General features: G+C 51.6%; 9 protein-coding genes across 9 annotated transcripts; 3 read left to right on the top strand and 6 right to left on the bottom strand.

Annotated features, from left to right (window-relative positions):
• Positions 1 to 1316, bottom strand: BJY04DRAFT_194970 (SCP2 sterol-binding domain-containing protein). The gene is made up of 3 exons (XM_073712140.1): positions 1224 to 1316; positions 949 to 1158; positions 1 to 873 (listed from the first exon to the last, which is right to left on the bottom strand). Exons 1-3 carry the CDS (start codon positions 1237 to 1239, stop codon positions 710 to 712), a joined length of 390 nt encoding a protein of 129 aa, XP_073568536.1. The 5' UTR covers positions 1240 to 1316; the 3' UTR covers positions 1 to 709.
• Positions 1317 to 1388: 72 nt separating this feature from the next.
• BJY04DRAFT_194969 (arylamine N-acetyltransferase family protein) lies at positions 1389 to 3573 on the bottom strand. The gene is made up of 3 exons (XM_073712139.1): positions 3351 to 3573; positions 2465 to 3302; positions 1389 to 2382 (listed from the first exon to the last, which is right to left on the bottom strand). Exons 2-3 carry the CDS (start codon positions 2890 to 2892, stop codon positions 1794 to 1796), a joined length of 1017 nt encoding a protein of 338 aa, XP_073568535.1. The 5' UTR covers positions 2893 to 3302; positions 3351 to 3573; the 3' UTR covers positions 1389 to 1793.
• A 661-nt stretch (positions 3574 to 4234) lies between these two features.
• BJY04DRAFT_220787 (uncharacterized protein) lies at positions 4235 to 5232 on the top strand (the record flags this gene model as incomplete). The annotated part of the gene is made up of 2 exons (XM_073716962.1): positions 4235 to 4704; positions 4776 to 5232. 2 exons carry the CDS (start codon positions 4235 to 4237, stop codon positions 5230 to 5232), a joined length of 927 nt encoding a protein of 308 aa, XP_073568534.1.
• Positions 5233 to 5507: 275 nt separating this feature from the next.
• On the bottom strand, positions 5508 to 13538 carry BJY04DRAFT_220786 (type I polyketide synthase; the record flags this gene model as incomplete). Its single annotated transcript, XM_073716961.1, has 6 exons — positions 5508 to 9961; positions 10047 to 10284; positions 10347 to 12719; positions 12908 to 13088; positions 13144 to 13277; positions 13353 to 13538. 6 exons carry the CDS (start codon positions 13536 to 13538, stop codon positions 5508 to 5510), a joined length of 7566 nt encoding a protein of 2521 aa, XP_073568533.1.
• A 503-nt stretch (positions 13539 to 14041) lies between these two features.
• On the top strand, positions 14042 to 16024 carry BJY04DRAFT_220785 (SDR family oxidoreductase; the record flags this gene model as incomplete). The annotated part of the gene is made up of 5 exons (XM_073716960.1): positions 14042 to 14098; positions 14652 to 14746; positions 14802 to 15084; positions 15170 to 15365; positions 15441 to 16024. The coding sequence occupies 5 exons, from the start codon at positions 14042 to 14044 to the stop codon at positions 16022 to 16024; spliced, it is 1215 nt and encodes a 404-aa protein (XP_073568532.1).
• Positions 16025 to 16200: 176 nt separating this feature from the next.
• BJY04DRAFT_194956 (alpha/beta hydrolase) lies at positions 16201 to 17835 on the top strand. The gene has a single exon (XM_073712138.1). The coding sequence runs from the start codon at positions 16210 to 16212 to the stop codon at positions 17623 to 17625; it is 1416 nt and encodes a 471-aa protein (XP_073568531.1). The 5' UTR covers positions 16201 to 16209; the 3' UTR covers positions 17626 to 17835.
• Positions 17836 to 18482: 647 nt separating this feature from the next.
• On the bottom strand, positions 18483 to 19667 carry BJY04DRAFT_209043 (glycoside hydrolase family 28 protein; the record flags this gene model as incomplete). The annotated part of the gene is made up of 2 exons (XM_073714076.1): positions 18483 to 19370; positions 19422 to 19667. The coding sequence occupies 2 exons, from the start codon at positions 19665 to 19667 to the stop codon at positions 18483 to 18485; spliced, it is 1134 nt and encodes a 377-aa protein (XP_073568530.1).
• A 1863-nt stretch (positions 19668 to 21530) lies between these two features.
• BJY04DRAFT_209042 (general substrate transporter) lies at positions 21531 to 23453 on the bottom strand (the record flags this gene model as incomplete). The annotated part of the gene is made up of 7 exons (XM_073714075.1): positions 21531 to 21768; positions 21854 to 21890; positions 21963 to 22660; positions 22719 to 22816; positions 22854 to 23131; positions 23206 to 23263; positions 23313 to 23453. 7 exons carry the CDS (start codon positions 23451 to 23453, stop codon positions 21531 to 21533), a joined length of 1548 nt encoding a protein of 515 aa, XP_073568529.1.
• A 1523-nt stretch (positions 23454 to 24976) lies between these two features.
• Positions 24977 to 25905, bottom strand: BJY04DRAFT_220781 (DUF1593 domain-containing protein; the record flags this gene model as incomplete). Its single annotated transcript, XM_073716959.1, has 2 exons — positions 24977 to 25504; positions 25570 to 25905. The coding sequence occupies 2 exons, from the start codon at positions 25903 to 25905 to the stop codon at positions 24977 to 24979; spliced, it is 864 nt and encodes a 287-aa protein (XP_073568528.1).
• Between the last annotated feature and the right edge of the window lie 499 nt (positions 25906 to 26404).

The following is a 26404-nucleotide window of genomic DNA, read 5'->3' as shown; positions in this document are numbered from 1 at the left end:
ACTTTATCTTCTGATTGGTGCTGCTCGAGACTTTCTCTGGAAATAAAGAAATCCAGAACCAGGTCAAGGGTTGCAGCACCGTGATACTAACAAAGTGACGACGGCGTTTCCATGGCATAATGAAAGAATGTCTACTCGATTATGACGTCTTGGGTTTTTGCGTCAACCTCCTGCATATACGGACTAGAGGCAGCATTTGTTTAGATCATTGTCTGTAGAATTAAGATCAGATTCTTGAATAATATCCACCCATCTCTCCTGAGTAATTCTATTACCGGGAAGAGTTTACGAGTTGCGACTACACACATATTAACGACCATCAGCGTCAGGCTATATATCCGGAACCGGAGGGTATTGGTGATGCATAGAGACACTCCAATATCATGATTGTTACTACTGTGTAGGCTGGCATGATAATGACTTGAACCTACGCCGTAGTTCTAATGTTTCGTATATTTCGTCCTAGAACGAGTGGTACTTACTGACGTTCTCCTGAGCAACTCGATCAGGTACATAGGTAAGGTAAGCTGGTAGGCGAAGCTCTGATGAACGAAAGAGCCCGAACTCTCGGTCGGTAGGTTCTTTGATACTGCCTTGAAGGAAAACGGTATGTAAGCACCTAATTGACGATCAAGCGTATTGACGACAATTCTTTGCGGTTTTAATTGTCAAATCTCATTTGAAGAACACAAAATGTACAAGAGGGTATCTATAGCTTGGCCTTGCCCTGAGCTTTCTTTAAGACGGGCTCCATCTTAGTGGCCTTCATGATGTTTCCCTTGATCTTGAGCTTACCGCCCATGAAGAGCTTCTGAGCGTTGGCGTTGCCGGAGACGAGGGAGCCGAAGTCGGCGTCGGAAAGCTGGAGGGTCACTGTACGACAGAAATCACGTTAGCTTCCGAGAACGAGAATGAGTACATTTCAGAAATCAGCGGAGGGAGACCGACCATCAGCCTTTCCACCAGGAGGCGAAGCACCCTTGCCAACAACACCCTTGTCTTTGAGGTCGAGGTACCAGCTCTGCTCCTTGCCGCTGCTGTTCTTCAGTGTGAAAGCGACGACGGTCTGGGCGTTCTTGACGGCATCCTTGCGCTCGGCTTCATCGCCTTGGAGGGTGGAGTTGATCACGTCGAAAGCGGCGGAGGAGGGGAAGTCGTCTGTGATGGTTCTCGTTAGTGACCATTCTGACAAGCTGGAGGGAGTTCGGGAGGGGTTGGCTTACTATCTTTGAGAGACATGTTGGCAGTGATGTGATGGAAGTAAGATCGAGCTAAAGATGGACGGAAACTGCAAGCAATGTGTAACAGTAGATTGAATGCGAAAAAGAGGAGACGCCGATATTAATAGCGCATGGAGCTGACCCCGGAGTTTGTTGGGGCATGTGAATGGAGCCGGTCGGGGTCCGCTGTGCCGAGGTTTGTTGTTGACGTCTTCCCTCCTGTGATTCCTCCAATCGAGAACCTCTGCACACGATCCATCGTTCCTTTGTTTGGAGTCGCTTCTTAGGAGACTATCCCTAGCCAGTGAGGTTGCAATCAGGTAGGCTATGGGGTCCTCCGCACACACCCTTGCAAGTGTCGAGCGGAGATGGAAGCTACCAAGATAGCTTCATGACAGCGAACCCACATGAAAACTGAGCGGTCTCGTGTACCTCGCTCCCCGGCAACTGAGAGGCAGCTCTTCATATGATGCAATCTCAATCTATCGTTCTCTGACTATCGAGTGAGCAAAATGTTCCTCAGTTCTTATAGCTCCTGCAGTTGTCTAACTCTATTGACAGAATACACGGTATCTATTTCAATGCCATATCTCTAATGCTGTGCGCCTCATCCTCCGTCAAGGAAATACCAAAGTAATCTTTGAGTGCCCGTAATCGACCCTCCTCTGTGTCGAAGGAGTGCACAATGCTCGTCTCCCTCCCGAGATTGACCTTGATAACATTATCTACCAACATGACCTTGCCGACAATCTTAACACCACAATCGAGCGGGAGACTTGGATTTTCGGAGAACTCCACGCCCTCTCCCTCTCTCAAGAAACGCACACAAAGAACTGTCCACTTGTGAAGGGTCTTCGCGCTCGTCCACCAGTTCATCACCTCGAAGTCTTCTTGAAAGAACTCTAGCTCTGCAAAGCAGTAGAACGAATTCCACTCAAGATGGGGCCCATTTCGATACTGATATATCCAGAGTTTGTCGCCTCTGGAGTTTTGTTTCGGGATGTGATCGTGAGTTAGCCGTATCTCTTGGTTACCAAGATTCTTAAAGGACTTCCCCAGGTCATTGAGTGGAAGTGGACATGTAGGGCCATCTCCACCGAAACCAACGTCGACGGAGAACTTTTCGCCGGAAGGCAATTGTACAATGTTGTTGATGTGAGTGCTGCGCCGTCGTTAGCCTCATTACTGGGCTTCAAATGGCACGTTTGCGGTGACAAAAATGAATGCAAAGGCTGCGGACTTACAACCCAAGATAGCCTCCCCCAGGAATGCCATTCGTCCTTGCCCGGTTCCTCACACCGGTCATGTACACGTCGAATCCCATTCCGAGGAGCATGTGGTAGAAAAAGATGCTCACTTCCATACAATAGCCTCCCCTCCTCCTGGCCCCATCTCTCTTTGGTCCCATAATCTTCTCATAGGCAACGTCCGGTCGAATGTCCACCAACTGCGTCGACGAGTAATGGACAGAGAGATTCTCATAGGGAAATCTAGAAATCTGGCATCTCATCAACGTGCACAGAGCATCGTATGTCTTTGGAAAAGTGCCGGGACTCGATATGTACTCTGTGTAACTTGTTGGGAGACAGATATAGTTGAGCCATGCTGTGATCTGATCTGGTGAGTACACGGAAGCAGATTCCACTGCTGCAGACACAGGTTGCGGACTCATATTTGATTAGTATGTGAACAATGAGTGGTTTTGAATAACCACCAAGATCCGATCTTAATACTTTACTTTCTCTAGCTTGACTCATTCTCTCATCTGGGTCGATGTGTTGGTTCCCCAGACCTATGGCGCCATTTCACTGCTAATCCTAATCTGGATATTTATGCCCTTAACCAATTCTTATCCATTATGCAGGTGGATAGCGAGGTATGCCGCTATAAAGGACCTAAGCGATTGCTCTGCAACACTGCCAGTCAGTACAACTGCAACTGATACCCAAGCTCCGTGTCTTTTTTTTCTATTCACATTAACCATTTCTATCTATCAGCAGCAGGGCACTTCGCCAGATTCCTTCCTCCATCATCTAGGATACCCATCAGCCTCCTGCAACTGGGTCGTTAGACCAGTCGAAGGTAAGGTAGTTTATGCTCAATTGTTTATTTCTACTAAATTATCATTAGAGTCGCTCGTTATATGCTTGATAGCCGCCAGGCGCTGATGCCTTGATTGGAGCACTGGAGCGAATGTAAATGCTAAAAATGCAGTACACTGCAGTCCTACGATGGATGGGACCTGGGTATTGGTTGTACTGCTTTTTTGCTAGTCCTATGGTCGGAGTGTAGATCCCTGGAGTTGCAACACCTCCTGGAGTCTAAAAAAATGCAGAGCCATTTGAAGTTTTCCAATCCCCTGGCCTAGAGCTAGCTAAACCAAAAGGAAAATAAAGTGCACGTCATGTGACTGATGTCTTCATCTTTGAACAGATGCGACAGACGAAATGAATCTACCTTAACTTAGTTGGGTTCAACCTCTACCCGTATATCGAGGACCATTGCTGAATCCTGAGCCTTAGTCTAGCAAGCTCCATTTAAGCAGTATGCCCGTGGGAGCACAGAATGATTGGAGTCAAGAATCGTTCACTTGTCGGCCTGTTCAAGTTTAAACCATTGATAATAGTGGTCATATGTTGTTTGACATCCGCGGCGTGGCCTTTATTGGGTCCATGCACCCCATTCGAAGAATCGTTGAGCCGTCGATTCTTCCCCAGAATTCTCGTGTCGTGCGGAAATAAGCAACCTTTGCGACTTTGGGAGATATACAAGCCAAGCCTTGCCCGAGAAAGGGCCAAGAATATCCAAGAACACCCAAGGAATACCCATGGACCAATCATGCTCTGTTGGCCTCGTATTCTCATGGGGGACAACATGATCAATCTCATAACAGAACTTTGCGAGGTCTGTAAGAGAGTGATAGTCTGGGGTACATAAACGACCACCATACCCGTACAAGATACAAGAGGCAAGAACTTGCCCATATCCGAATTCAAGACCTCTAAACGTTCAATATGCCCTCCACAACCACCCTTTTCGGGTATACACTCACCAACTGGGGCCCAGTCTCAACCTCCTACTCAGTCCCAGAAGCATCCTGCACCTCGTCTATCGCTCTCGCGAACTCCGATCACCCAAGGCTTCCTACCTGGCGAAACTACTGTGGGACTGGAATCCAACCCTTCTGTGGCCCTGAGCCAACCGACTCGAGTGCACTGGAGTCTGGAATTGCAGCTAACAACGACCCCGGAGACGGACAGCTTGTTGCATACTACTCCCCAGCCCCAGAATGCCCTATCGGCTGGGTAACAGTCGGCGTTGCAGAACGGGGAGAACAAGGAACTTTGACAAAGGAAGGAATTTACGAGGCCACTGGCCTAGGTGGTGAAGCACCCCCGACTCCGCGTCCGACCTTTTTCAACCCCCGGGATGCTGTCGCGGCGTTGCTGGATCCTGGCGAGACGGCAGTTATGTGCTGCCCCAGGTACGTGCTCTACTTCCCAAAGAACAACGTAGCTCGGTGCAAAGCGGCTAACAATTCTTGCGTAATTGCAGTGGAATGTCAGTCCTCGACCACGGGCTTTGCGGCTCAACACTTTCTTCCTTCGAGGTCTCGACGGTCTGCAACACCGTCATTCGCAACCCAGCTGTCGGGACCTTTACTACTGGGATCCCTGGTGACGATGGACAGACTCCCACGGGCGAGATCTTGCTATACACCGCTAGTAACGATCCGACGACCGAATCGACGACGTTGGAACCAAGTGAGACAGCACTTGTCATTGCGTATTCCCTAGTTGAGCCGATTGCGCTTCTCCATCGAGCCACCGATGTGTCTGATTCTGGAGAAGGAAGTGAAGACGAAGAGGGGGATCAGGGTGGAAATGAGGAGCAAGAGAATGACGAGGGGAACACCGCGTCTAGAAACTCGCTTGGTGGGGGCTCGTTTTGGGCACAACTTAGTGGTGGCTTTGTAGTTTTGGTTGTTACGGGGGTGGTGTTTGGCTTGTAGCTGGACATTTGGCTGGTGTAGATTCTCGCTGTACGCAACATGGTGGAAATGCAGGTGTTTAAATTTTTCAGTCAACCTTAGGATGACCAGGACGAGATATCTTTCTATCATACTATTTGTTCTGAAGGTTCCTGGTGTCTGAGCCCAGGAAATACAAATGCGGCAACCGATGGGTTGGCCCGGGGGCCTTCAGCTGTTGACATGTTCCACTCTCTTCAACGTCACATCCACCTAGAAAGTGAACAAAGAGCTGCAATGTAGCGACAAAATCATCTCTAAAACAACGAATAAGGGCTCGCTCTCATCACCTTTCCACTGATCTCCTCCAAGCTCTTCGTCGTGATGTCTCCCTTGGTTAGTGTCGCACCCAGCTCCTTCGAACACCAGGTGCGGAACTCCATCTCAATGAGCGAGTCTACCCCGTTCTCCTGAATTGAGCGCGATGGCTGAATCTCGTCTTCCGCAATACTCAGGATTGACGACAATTTTTTCGTGATTCCCTGCAAGACAACATCTACTGCTTCGACCTCGCTGGTAGCGGCTGCGAGTTTCGCGTGAATGTTATACTGTTCGCCCTTTGTTGTTGCTACTGAGCTCTCAGAAATCGAAGAGTCTTGAAGATGGCTGAAGAGAGGATACTGCAGATGCTTTGGAGCGGGTACACCCCGCCTGTCATACGCAGCTCGAATCGACAGTCCACAAACCAACTGCGCAGTCGATTTAGTTATTGCAGCCCTCGAATCCGGCCGCAGCACATAATCAATTATAGCAAGCATCTGTTCCTCGGTATGGTGCGTCGCAATCTTCAGACTATGCTTCACATACTCCCGGTTCTCAGCCATGAATCCGACGGAGACAACAGCGCCGAGATCAATACTCGCTCCGTGCAGACCCTGTGAGACGCGATACCTTGCCAGGGCATCTTCAAACGTATTTCCGGCGTTATAGTTTGCCTGGCTGCGGTTTCCAACAATACCCGCGACGGAGGATAACATTACAAAGAAGTCGAGGTCTGTGGAGGTTGACTGCAGGGCTTGATGGAGGTTCCAGGAGCCTTGGACTTTTGGCTCAAGGGATGTTTGCCACTGGGTGTGTGTCATGTTCTCGAAAGTGCTGTCAGCCCAGGCGACTGAGCAGTTGATGAAACCTTTGATTGGGGGTATAACGGGGTCTGTTTGTACTGTCTCAAGAACATCGCTGAGTGATTTCTCGTCGGCAATATTGCAGCTGAAGACATGTGACCGACAACCTAATTTTTCTAAGGCTGAAAGCAATTCATCTGCAGCAGGAGCAACTTGATGAGACCGACTCAGGAAGATCAGATGTGTTGCTCCGCGAGATGCCATCCAACGGGCAATGCTACGCCCAATTCCTCCCAGGCCACCTGATAGGATGTATGATGCGTTTGACTCGAGCTGATATGGCTCCGCGCGTTCTGGGATTACCGGAATGGGCTCGTGGTCCGGCACGCATACGATCTTACCCATGCTTTGCCCCAGTTGGAGCGAGCGCAAAGCAGACTGGATACCGCTGTAAGAAACGACACTTGTTGGCTTTGGCTCGCTGACATTTCCTGCGCTCCACAGCTGTACCATATCATCGAGTAGTCTGGAAACGATTTTAGGCCGGTGCTTGGCTACCGTGAGTAAGTCAACGCTCGAAAAGGTTGTATTCTTCAGGAATGGACTCATGTCAAGTTTTCCACCCGTTTGAAGATCTCGCTTGCCGATCTCGATGAACCGGCCAAAATGAGAGATGCAGGCCCAAGATTGACGGAGAGCCTCGCCGGCTAGGGAGTTGAGAATCACATCGACTCCATCGGGAGCGAGTTGCCGAAGTCCTGCCGCGAAGCTCAAGTCACGACTAGAGAAGATATGGTCTTCAGGAATACCATACTCGTTTATCAGAAGATTCTTCTTCTCCACTGTCGACACCGTTGCGAATATCTCGGCTCCTATCTGCTTCGCATACTGCACAGCCGCTTGACCAACCCCTCCAGCTGCAGCATGGATGAGGATTGACTCGCCCTTGGTCAAGTTTGCAACATGCTTGAGAGAGTAGATGACAGTAGTCCAGATCACCGGCATGCTGGCCGCCACATCGAATGCTGAATCATCGGGTACCCGTACAACGAGATCCTGAACCGCGCGGCCTCTGGTGCGGAATGTGCCCATATAATTTGGATCTCCAAAGTACGCTACTCGATCTCCTACTTTGACCCTGTCGACATTTGAGCCCACCCGTGTGACGATTCCGGATGCTTCGCCGCCGATAGTCGCCTGAGGAAGCTCCCCCATGACCGTGAGCAGGTCTCGGAAGTTCAATCCTACGGCGTGGATATTGACTTCTACCTCTTTGTCGCCGAGAGGAATGTCAGCGTCATGGTCAGTAACCCATTGAAGACTGTCCAGCGCGCCAGGCTCGCCGATCTGAATCTTCACACCGCGTGCAAGTTCAGACCACTTCCTTTGTACCGCCGCTGGTTCTGAGAACTGTGCGTTGATGACTTCGACAGCATCTTGGTTCTCTGCGATGCGGTTGGTAGTAATGATGCTACTTTGAAGTTTGTATTCGGCATTCCAGTGGTCGGTGCGGTCACCGGCGTTGATATATTGGTGATTCAAGATACTTGACACGGCATTAGAAACATCCAGTGAGGTGCTACCATTGTTGACAGCCAAGGTGATCAAATTCAGAGTATCTGTGTCCCGCTCCCAACGAATGGTGCGGATAAGGCCGGAAGAAAGTGCATGTTTTGGGTCTGTCAATTTGGTAACCCAGATGATCCGATCACATGCCGTCAGCAAGTACTTAATCTGTGGGAATGTCTCAGGGTCGAGGCTCCCCAGCACTGGGCCGTCGAGCTCGAGCAGCGATATGCAGATGACGCCGTGCATATCCACAAGCGGCAGCTCAGAGAGAGAGGAAACTGTGCAATCCCCCACCTCTGCTTGAGCCTGAAGGATGTCAATCAAGGTCGCCGATGTCTTCGTGGCGACCCCCTCGTTATCACTTTCAACAATAACCACACGAAGCAGATTGTTTGCCCGAGGCGTCGTTATAGCCGTCGAAAGCATGACACTGACTTTGTTGAATTCTGGATAGTACGAGCTCGGAATGGTGACGTCCAAGCCAGAGAACCCTGACTGATTCAGATACTCCCGCCACTGCTCTGTCGGTACATACGGACACCATTGCCGAACAGACTCCTTACCCAGCCACCACCCAGGCAGCGCACTGAATGAGATATTGCTGTATATAGTATCCTGACGGACACCTTCTAAGAAAAGGAGTTTCCCACCGGGCTTGAGAAGAGATCTCATCCGCGCCAATGTGAGAACGAGATCCTCAGTGGCATGAAGAACATTACTGGCGACGATCAGATCATACGACCCAGCAACAAACCGTTGCTTGATAGGGTCTTCACCCAGATCGAGCTTCTTAAAGTTCAGCAACGCCGCCCACTTCTCCAGCCGGACCTTGGCTTTCTCGAAGAAACTAGGCGAGACGTCGGTGAAATCGTACTGGGCAATGCAGTCTGGCCTATCCTCATCGCCGCTCCTCGGACACAAGGAGCTCAGAACACGCGCACTGAAGCTACCAGTTCCCGCTCCAACCTCCAGAACTCTAAGGCCGGAGTGTGTAAAGCGCACCGATTCCAGGATAGTACTAAGTGCGCAAGGAATTGGGCCCATCTCCACATCCGCATCATAGTACCTCGCCATGAGGTCGTCTTGCCCAAACATATGGTACAGCGGATCCGAAGTCTGTTGCAGGAAAGGCACGATATTGGTGCCCATCCGGACGAGGACTGCGCCGTTGGTGTCCCTTGCTGCAACACGTTCGTAGAGCTCACGCTTCAGATCTGCGTCGTGGACGTATTTCTGCCACTCCGAGAATATTTCCGGCGGGACAACACCACTGACTATGTCCGCTTCGACCTTTTTGAGGAGTTCATAGAATCTATGGTAGTGGTCAGGGGCCTCAGGAGATAGAGGTCCTTTCAGCTCCTGCAGGGCATCAATGGCGAGGAGTCCGGCTGCGAGCTGGAGCTCCTTGAACCATGAGCGCTCAGACACATTATCAGTATCCGGTGGCGAGAAATCAAACATGGCGTCGTGGAGGAAGTTGGCGTCCGGACCCCATTCGATTGAGTGGAACAGTTGGTTCTCTTGCGCGGCAGCACGCGCAGACTGGAATGGCGTGAGCCGAATCCCTGCCAACGACAACAACCCAGTCTGAGAGTTAGAGTCCCAAGCGCGGATATCGAAATTATAGGTATCGTGCGATAGGAGCTTAGCGGTCCCATAACATTTGAGATCCGAACCCTGCCTCTGAGCCGGGAAGTCCGAGGAAATCCACATCTCTTTGATGAAGGCCGGTATTTTGCCGCGGGTTAGGGCAATCGAGCCTACATGGTCGCATATTGCAGCAACACCAGCTTGTATAGCGGCGTCGAGAGTTGCTGGATGTATCAAGTGAGGATGGGTGTAGCCCTTTGGCATAGTTGCAGCCACGTCAGGAATGGAGATTGTACCGCGCATGATACCCTGCTTTTCGCCACTTGTACGGACAGATGAGATGTTGCGGAACAAGGGTCCGAATCTGACGCCGACAGACTCCAGATTATCGCATACGCGTGAGAAGTCAAGAGGCTGGGTACAGGCTTCGATTGCACTCTGGGCTTCCTTCCATTCTGGGTCAGCAATCTGTTTGCGACCTCCTGTGACTGGGCTAGGGTCAGAGTGACTGTCCACTGAAATGTAGCCTGTGCAATGCTCCGTCCACTCCTCGCTTGGTAGTGTTGTATGAACTGATCACGAACTTATTCCAACGCGCCGATGTTGATAGAGCGGACTCCTCAGCGGAAGAGACTGAAATGCATGTCTCTACCCCGTCCTTGATGTCAGGGATAACTAGCATCGCTTTGAGTGCAATGTCTTGTATCTGGAAGCCCGTAATACGACCAGGAATTCCTTTATTGATTTGCCGCACGGATTCAATTGCCATGACGAGGTACCCGGCACCGGGGAAGACGATTTCGCCGGCTATCTGAAGTCTAGTCAATACCTCTCCTGTTCGAAATACCCAGGAAGATGGAAAGGTCTACATACCACATGATCCTTCAACCAGGGATTCTCGCTCAAGCTCAATGAGTTCTTCCAGCTCCACAACGAAGGCTTTGAGTCGGGCGTCGGAGCACCCAGTAGGAAATGTCTCGGTTCGTCTCGCGATCTCAAAAATCCGGACAATCGGCTCTCGTACAGCCCTGTCTCGCGGTGATCGAATGGATATGGTGGCAAATCAACTAGCATCCTTGGTGGGCTTGACCTATCACTATCGCTGCCATTCTCGTTGACGGCGCGCAAGTTCACTGGAATACCGCGCACAGCTAAAGCGCCGGTCGTTGAGAGCAGAGTTCGAGCTGTGGGGTCCTTCCGATCAAGAGTTGCGCGGTACGCGAAGGATCCGATCCCTGTGTCAGTGATGGTTTCCTTGATTGCACTCGAGAGCGCGCAGTGTGGGCCAATTTCGAGTATCTCATCGACCGCATTCGTGCTTGGTCCGTCGTCACAGTACATGCTTCGCAGTGCGGTTGTGAATTTCACGGTTGAGACGAGATTGTGTACCCAGTACTCATTCCCCAATCGGTTGTCGACTACTTCTTTTCCCGTAGAGGTCGAAAACATGCGCACCGGATGTTCGTGGGAAATCATGTCACCCTCAGGGACTTGGCCCATAGCTTCCAGATAATCATCCGCGATATCATTCATGTGCGGAGAATGATACGCAGTGGGCGTACGGAGCCTGCGTACGAATACACCCTGACTTTCCAGCATATCCTGCAGCACGACTAGCAAATCCTCATCACCGGATACAGTATTATTCTTCGGACTGTTGAAGCAGGCTACACCGAGCTCGCCGGGTAGTTGCTCACAAACCTGTTCAACCAGTGGCTGAAGCGCCGCAAGATCCAATCCAACCGCAAGCATACCCCCTTTCACCCTGTTAGGGATATGTGAAGTCAGACGTCCTCTGTGGTAAGCGGCATTCCACGCCGCCTGACGAGAGATTTTTCCCGCGCAGTAAGCCGCCGCAATCTCACCGGAGGAGTGACCGACGACTCTGGTGGGCATCATATTCCAGCTCCGAAGGAGATCCACCAGAGCAATCTGGATTGCTGTGCATGCCGGATGCGAAATCATAGCTTCATCCACTCTTGAGCTCTCTTTGCCCTTCTGAATTTCCTCGAGCAGTGACCAGTGGCTTCCCAGATTCTGCATATACGCATCTGCTGTCTCGAGGGACCTTCGAAAAGCAGAATATTGGAACAGCTGCTGACCCATACCGGCATATTGCGCGCCTTGACCGGTGAACACAAAACCGATCCTTGGGGGTTTTTGGTTTCCGACTGGTGGCGGGATGGTAGTAATTGTGTTTACTAACTCTGTTATTGAGTTGCAGAGGATGAAGCTATTCCAACGGAAGCGAGAGCGTTTCTCTGCGAGCGTGTACGCGAGGTTTGACAGTATCTGGTCTGAGTCTGAGTCCCGGGCCTTCTTCTTGAGATACTCTAGGGTAGCATCAAAGAGACGTTTCGGAGCTTCCTGGTCGAATCCTGATAAGAGCAAGAGCTTTGGAGCTTGACTCGATGGTCCACCGTTCTCCACAGGCACTTCATGGTGATGAGTTCCGATGGTGTTGACCCTTGCCCTAAGTTCGTTCAAAGTTGGGGGCTCGGTACAAGTGGCATGCGCACCACCACGTTCATACTCTCGCAAAAAATGACGCGCATCATCCAAGATACAATGCGCATTTGTCCCACTAAGCCCAAAGCAATTGACCGAGATACGTCTCTTCCCAGTCTCAGGCCACGGAATCGCCTCCCCCAAAGGAAACCTCACATTCCACTCATCCACCAGAATCTGCGGATTGACCTTCTCAAAATTGACATTCGGCGGAATGACACCCGACTCCAGAATCCATATCGCCTTGATGATACCCGATATTCCCGATCCACCTTCGATATGCCCAATATTTGGCTTCACCGCACCGATATACACCGGGTGCCCGCGAACAGGCGACTCAAACGCCCGCGCAATAGACGCAGCCTCAATCGGGTCGCCAGCTGGAGTGCCAGTGCCATGAGACTCGACATAGAGCGTCTCCGCTGGATTCAATCCCACAGAGTTGTATAGCTCACGGACAATCCGAACCTGTGCTTCGCCGCTGGGATACGTTAGGCCCGGTGTGCGCCCGTCATGGTTCAGCGCTGTCCCGCGAACAACAGCCCTAATCGTGTCGCCATCTGCCAGAGCCTGGTCGAGGGTCTTGAGAATTACAGTACCGACCCCTTCACCGCGTGAGTACCCGCTCGCGCGATGGTCAAAGGTAAAGCACTTTCCTTCTGAGCTTAGGAAGCCGGAGTAGCTCATTCCGAGGATATGGTTTAGGGCGCCGAAGACGTTGACGCCGCTCACTATTGCCTGTAGCATACGCATCAGTTTACCCTTGCAATATCCGTCTCATAGAAAAAGACAACGAAAGGGAGACTGACTGTTCTACTCTCCCCCAAAATCAAATTCTGGCAAGCCAAATGAAACGCCACCATCGAACTCGAACAGGCCGTGTCGACTGTCAAGCTCGCTCCTTTGAAATCATAAAACCAGCTTACGCGCCCGGAGATCATGGAGCCCTCTGCGCCAGTCGGTCGGTGTTTCAGCGCAATATCAGGATCTGTGCTTATCCGGTCCCGATGATCGTGGTTGAAGCCTGAGACAAAAACGGATGTGTTGCTTGAGATTGAGGTCGCGAGAGAGATTCCGGCTTTTCTCGAAAACTGGTTAATGAGGTGTCTATGCGGAGGAGATCAGGAATAAATAGGTAGGGCTAAGCTAACCATTCTCCAACGCATGGTAAACGTTCTCCATAACGAGTCTCTGCTGCGGATCAAGACTCAGTACCTCTGTCTTGTTTACGCTGAAGAATGCCGCGTCGAAGGCGTTCGGTGTTTCGGCGAGGAAATGTGCGCCTTTTGCGTGAATCTGTGTAGACAGCCCTAAGTCAGCGACAATACTCTGATTCTTGCAAACAACGAGCAGGAATATTTAAGGACATACACTCCCCGCATGCTCTGGATCGGGATGATAATAGCCATCTATATTCAACCGATCTTTCGGAAACGAAGTCATCGACTCCCGCGCCTGCAGCAGGAAGTTCCAGAAATTTTCTGCAGTGTCGGCTTCCTGGGCGTATTTTGCTGCGAAGCCGATAATGGCGAGGGGTGGAGGGGGTTGAGGGGCCATTGTGTGAGTATACACCTGAACCCTGGTGAGACTAATAAGTAATTATAGTATGGGTTCACGAGAAGACAAAGTCTCTGTCTCAGTCTAGCGAATTTCGTCAAGGGATGTCCTGATCTAAATACAACAATCATAATCTCCTCCATTACAATACACTGCGCAGCTGAACGCTGACTGCATACCGACAACGCACCTACTCCCCGAGCCTGTAGCTTGCGCCGCCGCCAAGATGGTTAGTTCTTCAGCTGCGCTTCATACACAACGGCTAATTGGAATAGACTCAATTGCACCAAGAGCGCTTGGACTACGCCCCGCTTCGCTTTTCAGATAGTCGTATGTGGTAAGCTGACGAGAACTAGGATGTGACCAGTGAGCTGTTGGGCGCCTTAGTACCCTTCGCCTCCTTGGAAGCTGGCTGGGCTGGAAGCCAAGACGGCGCAAGGTATTTCCTAAATTGAGTGCGGGGAGTTGGCTTAGAAAAGCGCCAACATTTATACAGAGTTATAATGGCCTTCGATGTGATTGACATGTGTACCTGCCGTTGGAACGGCGGCTCTGAGGGAGTGAGCAGGTACAGTGGTGCAGCTTCTCCTCGAGAAGTTCGAATTGATACCCAACATGCAATACAGTTTCCTATCCTCAGAGGAATAGAGAAACGATATTGTCTCATTCAAACACCCCTGGCCCTGCTCTTAGGACTCGAGATGTGGAACGGCCTACAAGAAGCGTGCTACGGTGAACAAAGAGGGAAACAGAACCTACCATACTGGTAGTCCTGATCATCGGTGCTCGAAAACCTCCGGTCCAATCAGTTATATCCAGTGGACCGTGAAAGGCAGCTGTGCGATGTTTTTGAAACAGATGGCATCTTCGGGAGCATCGCACAAGCGAGCTCCGGCTATTTGGACAGAGGTTTGGCAGCAGAAAGACCTGGTCAGATAAGGTTGTGGGTCGTGCCGGGACGGGGTGGGTCGCTGCATCGATGCCGATGGCTGGTGACATCAGGGACTAAAGCACCGCTCGCTGTGGCATATAAAGACCGAGGATTCCTGTCTTCGACTGCAAAGACCATCCAGCACTCTTTGAACACACTACAATGCAGCTCTCTGCCCCCAGCGCCGCCTCCGGTCGAGTAGCCTTGTCACCGGCGCAAACGGTATCAGCGGACATGCCATCGTCGAGCATCTGATCCGGACTCCGAAGGACGAGTGGTAAGTCTGCGTACTCTACATTAGCCCTCCCTATCCGACTCTAATCAAGATATAGGGCCGAAATCATCGTCACCTCGCGTAAGCCACCACGCAACTTCTGGGTTGACCCTCGCGTGCGCTTCATCAGTCTTGATTTCCTTGAGGATCCCGCCACGCTTGTGCCACAGATTAAGGATATCTGTAAGAACGTGACACACGCAATCTTTACCTCATACATCCACGACAGCGACCTCAGCAAGCTGGGAGAGAAGAACTGCCCGCTCTTTCGCCACTTCTTGGAAGCGGTCGATTCTGCTTGTCCGTTGTTGGAGCGGGTTTGTTTGCAGACGGGTGGAAAGGTATGTGAAGCTGCTCCTCAGCCCCTGTCCGTATCGAAGAGAGGGGAACTTTATATAATTGGAACATGTTGCTTAAATTCAACAGCACTACGGCATCCAATTCCAACCCATCACCACCCCCTGCTACGAAGATAGTCCCCGCTACACCGGTCCCGGAAGCGAAACCATCTTCTACTACAAGCAGGAAGACGACCTCTTCGAGCTCCAAAAGCGCCGCAACCGCAATACTTGGGACTATAATATTATTCGCCCCTTCGGAATCATCGGGTACACCCCACAATGTGAGTCGTCATTTCATCTCCAAGCACCATCCCATGCCAACCTGTTCTTCTGATGATACATCTAACCCAATCCAGTCTCCGGAATGAACGAAGCTCTCCCGCTAGCACAATACTTCCTCATCTGCCGCGAGCGCAACGAGCCCCCGGTATTCCCAGGAAACTACGCCGGCTGGCACCAAGTCGAAATGCAATCTTACGCACCTAGCATCGCAGACATGAGCATCTGGGCATCTGCAACCCCGGCTGCCAGAAATCAGGCCTTCAACCACGGCAACGGCGACCCGGTCATCTGGCGCTTTCTGTGGGAATATCTAGTGCAGTATTTCTACCCTCTCGGGGTGGTAAATATTGAAGACTGCGCGCCGGGTGCCGCTCAAACGGAGAAGCAAGTAGACCTGGCGACCTGGGTGAAGGATAAGAAGAGCGTTTGGGAAAAGATTGTCGCGAGAGATGGCGGAATGATCGAGTCCTTCCAGGAGCATAGCTTCGCGTTGATGGATGGGTTGCTCTCAAGGAAAACCCCCGGGTGTGAGTTTATGGCTAGTGTGAGGAAGGCGAGGGGGTTGGGGTGGGCACGGTGGGATGATTCTTATGAGGGTTGGGGGGAGGTGTTGAGGGGGTATGAGAATGCGGGAGTTCTACCTAGACTTCAGAGGTAGGAAGGATAGTACCTGTTAATAGCATCTTTTGCATAGAAAATACACACTCCATGCTTGATTACCCATTTTGCCGGCCAAGAACCGCGGACTCTCCTCGTGACTTGGAAGAAGGAAGCAATACGAGGACGCTGACTATTTCCCTCTTGCGCCCCTCTCTCAACCTTCCAACTTTGCAACTTCGCAACATGCCACCACTGCTTGACGCCGTTGGATTCCTCCTCTCTAAGATTCCCTTAGTTCTTAAGACAGCTCTCTCCCACATTCTCGGATGGAGTCCAACCTCGCAGAAATGGGATCTCCGCACTGCACTGACAGTCACCGTCCTCCGAGACATCCTCTGCAACTCTCCCCCATCAACCATCACCGAGCAGCAGCAGAACACCATGCACGATCCCGGCGTCAAGGGCAACATGTGGATTAGCAGAGTCACCATACCTCCATCGAACACGCTTAAAGACGTCTTGTGCACTGCAGTTCGATCGCTAGGGACAGGGGCAGAAGAGTTCTCAAAACCCTCCGCTGAACCCATCACAGCGGAATGGACAGGTTATCGGGCTAACGCATCAGCAAAGACCCCAGAGCCAGCAATACCCGAAGCCGAAAAGTTCCGCTGCTTGATGGAGGAGGTTAAGAGCGACGTGACAGTGCTCTATTTCCACGGTGGCTCGTATTATCTCATGGATCCGTGCACACACAGAGAGACAGTCGCCGAGTACGCAAAACTCACCCAAGGCCGCGTACTCTCCGTGCGATATCGTCTGGCACCGCAGTCTCCCTTTCCAGCCGCCCTCCTCGACGCCTTAACCGTATATCTATCCCTCTTATATCCTCCCGTGAACGCCTTCCACAACCCAGTCCCACCCTCTCACATCGTGATCGCCGGCGACTCAGCAGGCGGCAACCTCGCAACTGCTCTCCTCCAGACCATCCTCCACCTCCACAGAACCGCATCAACAGTCCCATTCAACAACAAACACCTCTCCATCCCCCTCCCCGCCGGCATCGCCCTCAACTCACCCTCCCTGGACCTAACCCGCAGCATGCACACCACCGAAATCGGTCGGCGATACGACTACCTCCCCCCACCTTCGCTGAACCCTGCAAATTCCCCACCCTGCACCATCTGGCCTGCTGACCCCCCACGTGCAGACCTCTTCTGCGAAGGAAATGCTCTCTGCCACCCGCTCATCTCACCAATCCTCGCAGACACAGACTGGACCGGGGCACCACCGATATTTATCTCCTGCGGTCAGGAGCTGGTTACAGAGGAATGTTGTTTCTTTGCACAGAGCGCAGCAAGGAAGGGGGCTGTGGTGGTTTGGGAGCAGTACGAGGCGATGCCGCATTGCTTTGCGCAGATTCTTGCTGGAACGAGGGTTTCGAGGAGGGCTTTAGAGAGCTTTACGCAATTTATCCAGGATGTTGTGAGCGATCCTGGATCTATCGCTACGCGGGGGGTGTTTATTCAGGCGAAGACATTGAGGAGCGCGGCTGTTGATGTAAGGAACATTGTTGATTTGGATCTGGAGGAGGTGAGGAGGAAGGCGTGGAGCACGCGAGATAAGATTGTAAGGGAGTTTGAAGGGAGGAAAAGGAGGTGATTAGTCTCCTCTGACCTCATGAGATGGATGTACGATATTGTGACAGATGGAAATCTCCGCTTAGCTCTGTTTTCTCACACTTTTTTTCTTTGATCAAGAAAATACCCTGTAGATCCCAACAGAAGCCTCGTGGATTCTTAGACTGAGGTCCTGCAAACAGAGATAGAGAGAGATTATGATCATGTTGGTTGCATCTTCGATGGGTTTATTTTGGCTGGGCTGGAGTCAGAAACTGTCTATTAACTATTATCCTGTGTACTCGCAATTCCTCGTGTTAAGCAACGACGTATTTTTCTCAGACTTTTAGATATATACTTGAGTTGTAACAGATAATGAGTTGTCAGGGGTGGCTTGTTCCACTCGTCTATTTAACCCTACAAGTACATGTTGATTTAAGATTATTCTTGGACCATGTCTCAGTCGTCAGGCTTATATATTCAAAAGTAAAAATACCTAGTCGATATGAACATGCCATCATATCGGATGCGGAAGAAAAGTCTTTCAGGCCTTTCCCTGGTCTGGTGTTGTAGTATGGTTCCGTGGCCTCTACCCTATTCAGTACACGCAATTACTAAAGGCCACCACTGGGGGCGCAATCTAGTACACAGTCAGAGTCTACTCCTGATCCCATAGAGGTCTTTATGAAGTGAGCATGCATGGCCAAGCAGTTACTATAATGATGTCGGCCAGGACTTTAGTACCAGGTTGAATCCTCAGGAGGCTGGCCCCCTTGATTAAGCTCAGCTAACCTAATAGCAAGATCAAACATGGTATGCTTTACTATAATACAAGTCCAACAGACATCCAAGTCACCTCACCTAGACCTAGTCTGACGCAACTCCCAGCAGGCAATGCGCCTAGCAAGAAGCAACACTCGGGACATTCTGGCACTCATCGTAGGTCTTACCACCAGAGACCTCAACACCCTCCCAAGTCCAGTCGGAGCAGCCAGAGCTCCCGCAGACAATGGCAATGTTATGTCCCTTTGAAGCGACAGCACCAGAGCCCGAAATGTTGCTGATGGTCAGGTCGGTGATGGGGAGGTCCGAGGTCGGGTCACCGTGGAGGTCACCGCCGTCGTAGTTCTGCTCGATCAGGATACCGTACTTGTTGATGGACTCAAGCGTGATACCGGAGTAGGTGACGCCCTTGATCTCGCCGGACTCGCCACTCTTAGCCTTGATGCGGATACCGTTGTCGGAGTTGACGACGGTCGAGTCCTCAAAGGTAACGGTGTCAACGGTGTTATCGTCGCGGCCACCCACAGAGCCAACGGACAGTCCATGCCCGCCAGAGCAAGTACCGCCGGAGAAGGTGATGTCGGTTCCCGAGTTGATAGCAACGCAGTCATCCTGGTTGTAGACCTTTGCGCCGATGATCTTGACGTTGGAGGACTCGCCGATGTCAAACCCGTCGGTGTTGTGGCCGCCGTTGGAGTCGCCGTCGGAGCTGTCGATTGTCATGTCGGTGATGGTGAGGCCGTCGCAGTTGTTGATGCTGACGGCTTGCACGGGGGTGTTCTCGATGTAGAGGTCGGTGATGGTCGAGTCGGTCAGGCCGTGCGCGTAGAAGAACTTGGGCTTCGTCTTGCCGCCGTTGGTGCCCTTGGTGTCCCACCAGCGGGCGCCGTCGGGGTTCAGCTTTGCGCCGGAGGCACCCTTGACGGTGATGTCTTTACCCTTGATCTGGAGGAGGGGGCCTTTCCATTCCTTGTAGCCCCAAGTGGTGGTGCCTTCGAAGATGACCTGGGAGGAGAGAGTTAGTGGGAGAAGTAGAGAAGAAGAGTGTGGTCTTACGGTGGTGCCGTCTTCGAGATCACTCAGATCCAGGGTGGTACCCGAGGGAACGGCAACGTCGGAGAGAGTGATGGTGGCGCATGAGGCCTGGGACTTGCTCGCAGAGGCAGCACCATCTTCTCCGGAGAATTTGCACGAGTCACGCTTGTCGAGGGTGGCCGTCGCAGTAACGAGGGGGTCCGCAGGCACCGCAATGACGCTGGATGCCATAGAGGCAAGGAGAGCGGAGCTGAGAAGCTTGTACATCTTGACCAGCAAGAGTATTTGAGTGAATAAAAGTGAAGGAGAGAAGTAAGGAATGAGATGGGGTCCTGAGTGTTTGGAGCCTGGCTAAGGCTGAAATTCACGGACAGACGAGGGCCTTTTATACCCAACTACCTATCTACATAACTCACGGGCCACAAAGCAAGGGGGCCTCTGTACTCCGTACCTGACTAGCTAATGCCAGAAACCCGACTCTGACTGAAACGGCGTTGATTAACTAGGGCTGAGAGTGCTCCATGGTTTTCCCTCCAATAGGGCAGAGTGGGCCACTGCAGGCGTTCCCCTGCACAACCAATCCAGTGTAGAAGTAATATATCTGAGGGAAGAGAAAGCTTCTGCCTGCTGAAGAGAAAACAAGCTCCGCCAAGGACGCGTCTTGTTTCTAGTTCCACGAGCGAGAGTTGTGTGTTGGAGGTCGTGATGGGGCGGTCGTTTCAGGGTGTTTCGTGTAGATATAAGCCCCATAGTATCTGGTACTGCCAACTCCACTTCAATGTCCAGCCTTACTGCTTGACTCGGGAAACTCGGATCGCTTAGTGTCTGTGGTGTGGGACTTGTGTCGGGCCTGGGTTGCCACCTTGGGGAGGAGAATTGTCGATCAATCCATCCTGGGTCTGAATCTGCTATGCTACTATTCAATAGAACATAGATGATAAAACGCCACGTAGCTTACCCTCTCTTAGCAACCAAGTTCCTTGAAATGATTCGATCCTTTGTTGGCGTGGCTCTAAGACCTTCCTATCCATCACCACAATTGCATTTTGCATAGCCCCTAAGCATGTTGATTTCTCAGGGGTAACTGATATAGATTAATCTACGGAGCGGAATCAGCGCTACTCAGCCAAGAGGTAACATTATGGTTGTAATTTACTTTAGTGTCCCCGACATGCTTTGAGAATACTTCCGCGAACGGTACCTCTGAAGGATACCAGTCGAATCTAATCTATGCAGCTCTATATCGCTCTGCTGATGCTAATTGTAGGCGTGTACCCCAGACCGGAAGCACAAACTCATGCCCGTGGACGGCCATAAGTCCTCCCCATGCGTCGACAATAATGCAGGTCCAGGATTGTAAGGATCTGTGGATACTGAATCTCCAGCTGTGGCGTAAGTTGCAATTGCTCCCCACTCAGTTGCAAAGATATTATTCGACGCCGCATAGTCCTCCTCTCCACGCCTTCGTAGACTGCAAGACAAATCCCCGCCATACATTTGTCCCGCAATCCCTGAATCTGGCTATCGATCTTGTTTAATCATGAGTAAAGGTCCCCGAGATAAGCATCATCAAGATGCTCGCTAAGGCTAGGGGTATCTCCATGCGAGGGACAATAGGGGATGGCGTCTGTTGAAGTACGCGAGGCACGCAAGTGGGACTGACACTGCACAATGGATTGGGGGAAATACTGCCTCGGAGACCCTCATAACAGAGCCGACATGATGCTAATCACTAATCATGTACTTTTCTCTGGTTGAAAAGTCCCTCCCGCTGCATTAACCCATGGCCGAATACGAGTTCCCCAGTAGTGGCCCCTCTCCACAAGCCAGCAAAGCGAAAAGGGTCACCGTTTGTAGTACAATAATATTGAATCTATCATTGTAACTGTAACAGAAAGAAACACACGACAGTCCATTGCTATCTTTATATTAATCTACCTGCAAAGGCTCGCCAGAGCCTTGAATCGAATCCGAGTAGATAGCATTTTGTTCAAACGATTTTCCTGTGCTATACGGATACGGATACCGAGGCCGGCAAGAGACGGTAAGCAGAATGTTTGCAATGGAGAGGCGCCAGACTAGGGCACTGTTCAATGCCGCACAAACCCCAACCGCAGTTGGAGCAGCATACTACACTGACTCCGGACGCTTGGAATTAGATTGACGGACCAGCTCGACCTCCTGAGTAAGAACCTCTGGCTGCTCTGTCTTTGTCTGCTCCAGCATTTCGGCCCCCTTACTCGCATGATCCACCCCGCCGAAGATGGTATCCATGTGTTCCAGGCCAACGCCTCTGGTTTCTGGGATCAGGAACCACACGAAAACGAATAGCACAAGGTTGATTGCACCAAACATATACATCGCGTTGCTTATATGCAAGACAGAGAGACCGTGTTAGCTGTTGCTACCAGCGTGCTAGTTATAGGGTGGTTAGGGTGGGGTGTATCACTCACAATCCCTTCTTGTCTAGGAAGAGGGGGAAGATTTGCTCTGGGGCTAGGGATTAGTTCCGTACCAATCCTGCATGCTCTCTAGCATGGCGATGGAGAAGAGGAGACTTACGAAGAATCGTATTGGCAATGGACTGAGACTGCGTGGCCATTCCAATTGCTTGGGCGCGGATATTCATCGAGAAGATTTCCGAGCTCCAGATCCACACTGTCGCGCCCCAAGATGGTTTGTAGAACAGCGCAAAGAGGAACATTAGGAACACTGTTACAATTCCAACCGGTCGTGACTTGGCTCCGTCTGCATACTCGGGTGTCTCGGTGACCACCACGGCGACAATAAACATGCACATGCCCATACCTGCCGCGCCGATCAGTAGCAACGGTCGCCGGCCAAACCGGTCAGCCATCCAGGTCGCATTCAGCGTGAAGAGGATCCCGAGCGTCCCGTTGAGGGCGTTGATGAGCTGGATCTCTTTGTTGTCGGTGAATACCTTCTGGTAGATGATTGTCGAATACATGCTTAGTGACCCTTGACCGGTAAACTGCTGTCTGATGTTGATTCCACATGCCAGCACTACCCATGCATTAGTTCTCTTGAATCTTCCTAGTGAGTTGGAAGGGACAGAGCGCACAGAATCAATACTGAACGGCCTTGTCTCGCCACAGCGGCAGGTATCGGCCAGGGTTCGTCTCTTTTCGAATCTGATCGCCTGCACGATCTCTTGGATCTCGACTTGCACCTGTTGCGCGTCATCCCGCAAGACAGACAACGCCTTTACTGCATCCTCTATCCGGTCTTTCTGGATATACCTGAAAAGAGACGTCAAGTTAGCTATCGCATTAAGCCTCAAGATCAAGGGCCACGCACCATCGCGGCGACTCTGGGCAAATCAACAGCCCCAGTATAACAAGCAGGGGAGTCAGACACTGCAGAATAATTACAACCCTCCAGTTCCAGTGAGTGACCTAGTTTTCCTGCGTCTTGCGTGCACCCATAGTTTACCCAGTATGCAAGGAACGCGCCGAGGCCGAAGAAAATCTGCCAGAAGCTTATGATCATCCCGCGCTTTGGGGCCGGTGCCATCTCGCCAATGTACACGGGGCCCGCGGGCATGGCCAGCCCCTGGCCGATTCCTGTTAAGGCACGGCCGGCGATGAACCCGCCCATTGTGCGTGGGGTGAAGGTTGTAAGGATACTAGAGAAGATGATAAAGGCGCAGCCGATGTGCATTGTCCACTTACGACCAAAGTAGTCGGAAATTGGGGCTGAGATAAAGAAGCCTGTAGGGTTTGATAATGATCGGGTTAGTATATGTGGCGGTACTAGTTAGATTGACAAGGTTAGCAGGGCTTACCGGACACGACGGTTCCGACGGTGTACGCCGTGTTAATGGATCCGGTGACAGACGGAGACTGTAGTCCAGTTAGGCGGGAAAGTCGAAGAAGAGCGTAGTTTACGTACTGGGTGGTGGAAGTAATCCATAAACTCGTCGGAGCCTTGCACGGCGTTAAAGCTGGAGGAGTCGTACCCATTGACCATCATGCAGCCTGCTGCGACAAGGCAGCAGAACCACAGATTGAATTTCTTAGACTTGGTCAACATATTGCTATTGTTGATTTCTGGAGATGCACGAAGATGGATGGGATTCATGATTATGAATTTATACTTAGTGAGCTGGCTGGTCTCGGCGCGCCTTGTCTGGTCCGGGGGATGCAGGCGAAGGATCATCCTGCTGGTGTTAATTCTATCCACTAACAGAAAATTTCAATAGCCGATACGGCTTTCTTGGACTAGACCAAACCCCGAGAAGTAGACTGGCTGTGGAGACTGGGGATTTCTTGTGGAGCGTAACATGGTTTGATTCAGTGCACCTCAGTTCCACGCCATACACAGGCAAGTCCATGCGCAAAGTCATGTCAAGGCTAGCAAGCGTCCCACGCGGGGATGACCCCGCGCTTCGTCTGGCCACCTCCACCAGTCTATCGGGGATACAAGAAGTAATAGGTTAGATCATCAGGAGCGCGCCCCAAGGTCCCCGGGCCTCGGTGACACCTGGCGGTTACAACTTCCCATATCAAACCTCAAAAGCCGATAACTGGTGATAGGTGCTGTCATTTGCCGGGATGTACCTTGGAGACAACAATAAGGCCATTCGTTCCGTTTCAGTTCACGATACGAGTACGAATCGCTGGGCAACGACTTCCGGCATTCGCAAACCTGGAGTAGACTTGTGTTGCGGGCTTCAAATGTCATGTCAATTGTTCGCGGGCAATGGCGGCATTTGAGAGGATATAGACCGAGAGCACCTTGACAAGGTTATAAAAGCAGGTCTTGTAGTATTGGAATGCCCCTGAAACATACTTGATCAGTAACTGGTTAACCTACACTGACAATGCGGCTCTACACTTCAGCCAGCGCAGCTGTCCTTGCCTGTTTGATTCTACCAGCATCCTCATCACTTACACGCCCAGGTCCAGTTCCTTCTCCTCCCAAACCAGAACCGATCCAAGTTATCGAACTTACTCTACCCCCCGCAACCTCGACCCACATCGAAGGGTCATGTACCCCAGAACTGAACCCTCACGGTACAGGGTGCGTTCCAATTGATCTGACCCTCTGCGGGGGTGGATTTCTCCCAGATGGAAATCACGTCCTTGTCACTCTGAATTTCACTGGCGCACCGGCACCCCCAGACCCCGCGAGCATCTACTCAGGGAGGCAAATGATCATTGTCCGGACCAATGGGACGACATTTCCAAATGGCAGCCCATGGAAATGCCTTACCTGTGGCGTCCCAGATTCGGCTAGGCATGGGGAGGAGTTGACCGACTACCCACAGGCGTTTCGCGACGGTCGACGGGCCATGGCTGCGAGCACAATCGTTGACTGCGGCATGTATGACCTTGCCAGTCCTGAATGCACGCCGGACAAGATCGCCTTCCATCCAATCTGGTGGAATGGTGGTAGCATCCGCGAACTCCGCATCCATCCGGACAACGAGCATCTGGGATTTAGCTCTTTTACTCAGCACAATGGTGTCCTAGGGCAGTACGGGTATTTTGGCCTCCTTGAGTTTAACGCATTGCCAGAGTCTGGAGAGCCACTGGTCCCTCGGTACGAGCTGGTCAATGTGACTCCTCAGGCACGCCCAGCCCGTTCTGGATCAGATAGAGAAACGTCGGGGTATCGCCTTCCATGATAAACTTGACATTGGGGTATTTGCCGCCAAGCGGACCCAGCTGGATATTCTCCCTAATCCACTCTGCCGTGATCGTCGACGGATCCGGCCCCCCGCGATCCGCAAAGCCATTCGGCGCAAAGTCGCCCGAGATCCCTCGCCAGGCGGCCGTGCCGTACTGGTTCCAGCCGTGCGTCGAGCAGATATAGAAGAGGTCCGGCCATTGCTGCCGGATCCAGGGGCCGCTGTCGTCCTGGTCGGAAATCGTGTAGACACGCAGGTTGGCGCGGAGGGCAGCGGCATTGGGCTCGGATTGGATTTTATGCAGGACCTGGGCGACGACGTTGACGCCGCCCCAGACAAGCACCCAGATTGGGTCTATGGAGTCTGTCTGCGAAGAAACTAATCGATCCAGGAGCAGCTGGCTCCCTGCGCTGAGAGGGATATCATCGCCGACGGCGGCTAAGCCGTAGACCTTGAAGAACGGGATCCATCAGCATGGGACAGGCATCATTACCTCCTGTAGGCTGTGAGACGTACCTCTGGTCCGGATGCAACAAGTGCCCGCAGCTCTTCTGCGGATGGATAAGGGGAGGCAGGATGGCTATGCGCATTGAGATTGTCCACAACCTTCTCATACGCATCAATTATTTCATGCAGCTTCTCCGGGGCGACTTGATCCCGAAGCCAGACGGATGTAACCGCGACGATGCCCTCGGTGCGAAACTGGTTGGCGTAGGTCAGATAGCGGCAGAAGGACTGGGCATCATCAGGCTCATTGGTGATATCTGTTAGAATGAAAACGCGTGGCTTGAATTGGTATGAGATGAGCGAGTCTCTCTCCCCCTTGGTGGTGTTGGGAGGCGCCATATCCATGTCGAAAGAGCCGACTTTGACTGAATCTTACACTTTACCATGTGCAGTGGACGCGGGCTGATCATAAAGTATCTCTGGGCTATCAGGCTAGGCCATGGGCGATGTAGCACGTTGAGACTCGGGAGTACTCGCCTGTCGCTTGCGCCTGCCCTCGTTCTGTCTAGGCTGGAAAATGGCCGAGGGGAGTTGGACTAGCGTGTGCATGTGCTTGGAAGAGGGTTAGAATTACTAAGTTTGTTACTTTGTATACGTAGTGGTACTCTTGGGCTGTGTGTGTCGGATCTAAGGCAATTCTCCGTGGAAAATTTCTTTTCTAATACCTAGGTTCCGTCGGCAACTTCTCTACTAATCTTCTTCAACTGGTAAGAATCTACTGGTTGCCGTCTAACTTTAACTATCCAACTGTGAGAGTGGGGGTTAAGTATGGAGAAATCATCTACCTGCAGCCGAGATCACACAATACGCGTACGAATAGATCCCATTCCATTCATAAAGCGTT

The sequence above is a fragment of the Aspergillus karnatakaensis genome, assembly GCF_047715665.1.
Source record: "Aspergillus karnatakaensis strain CBS 102800 unplaced genomic scaffold BJY04scaffold_43, whole genome shotgun sequence".
Taxonomy (NCBI): domain Eukaryota; kingdom Fungi; phylum Ascomycota; class Eurotiomycetes; order Eurotiales; family Aspergillaceae; genus Aspergillus; species Aspergillus karnatakaensis.
This window is presented reverse-complemented; position numbering and strand designations above follow the sequence as displayed.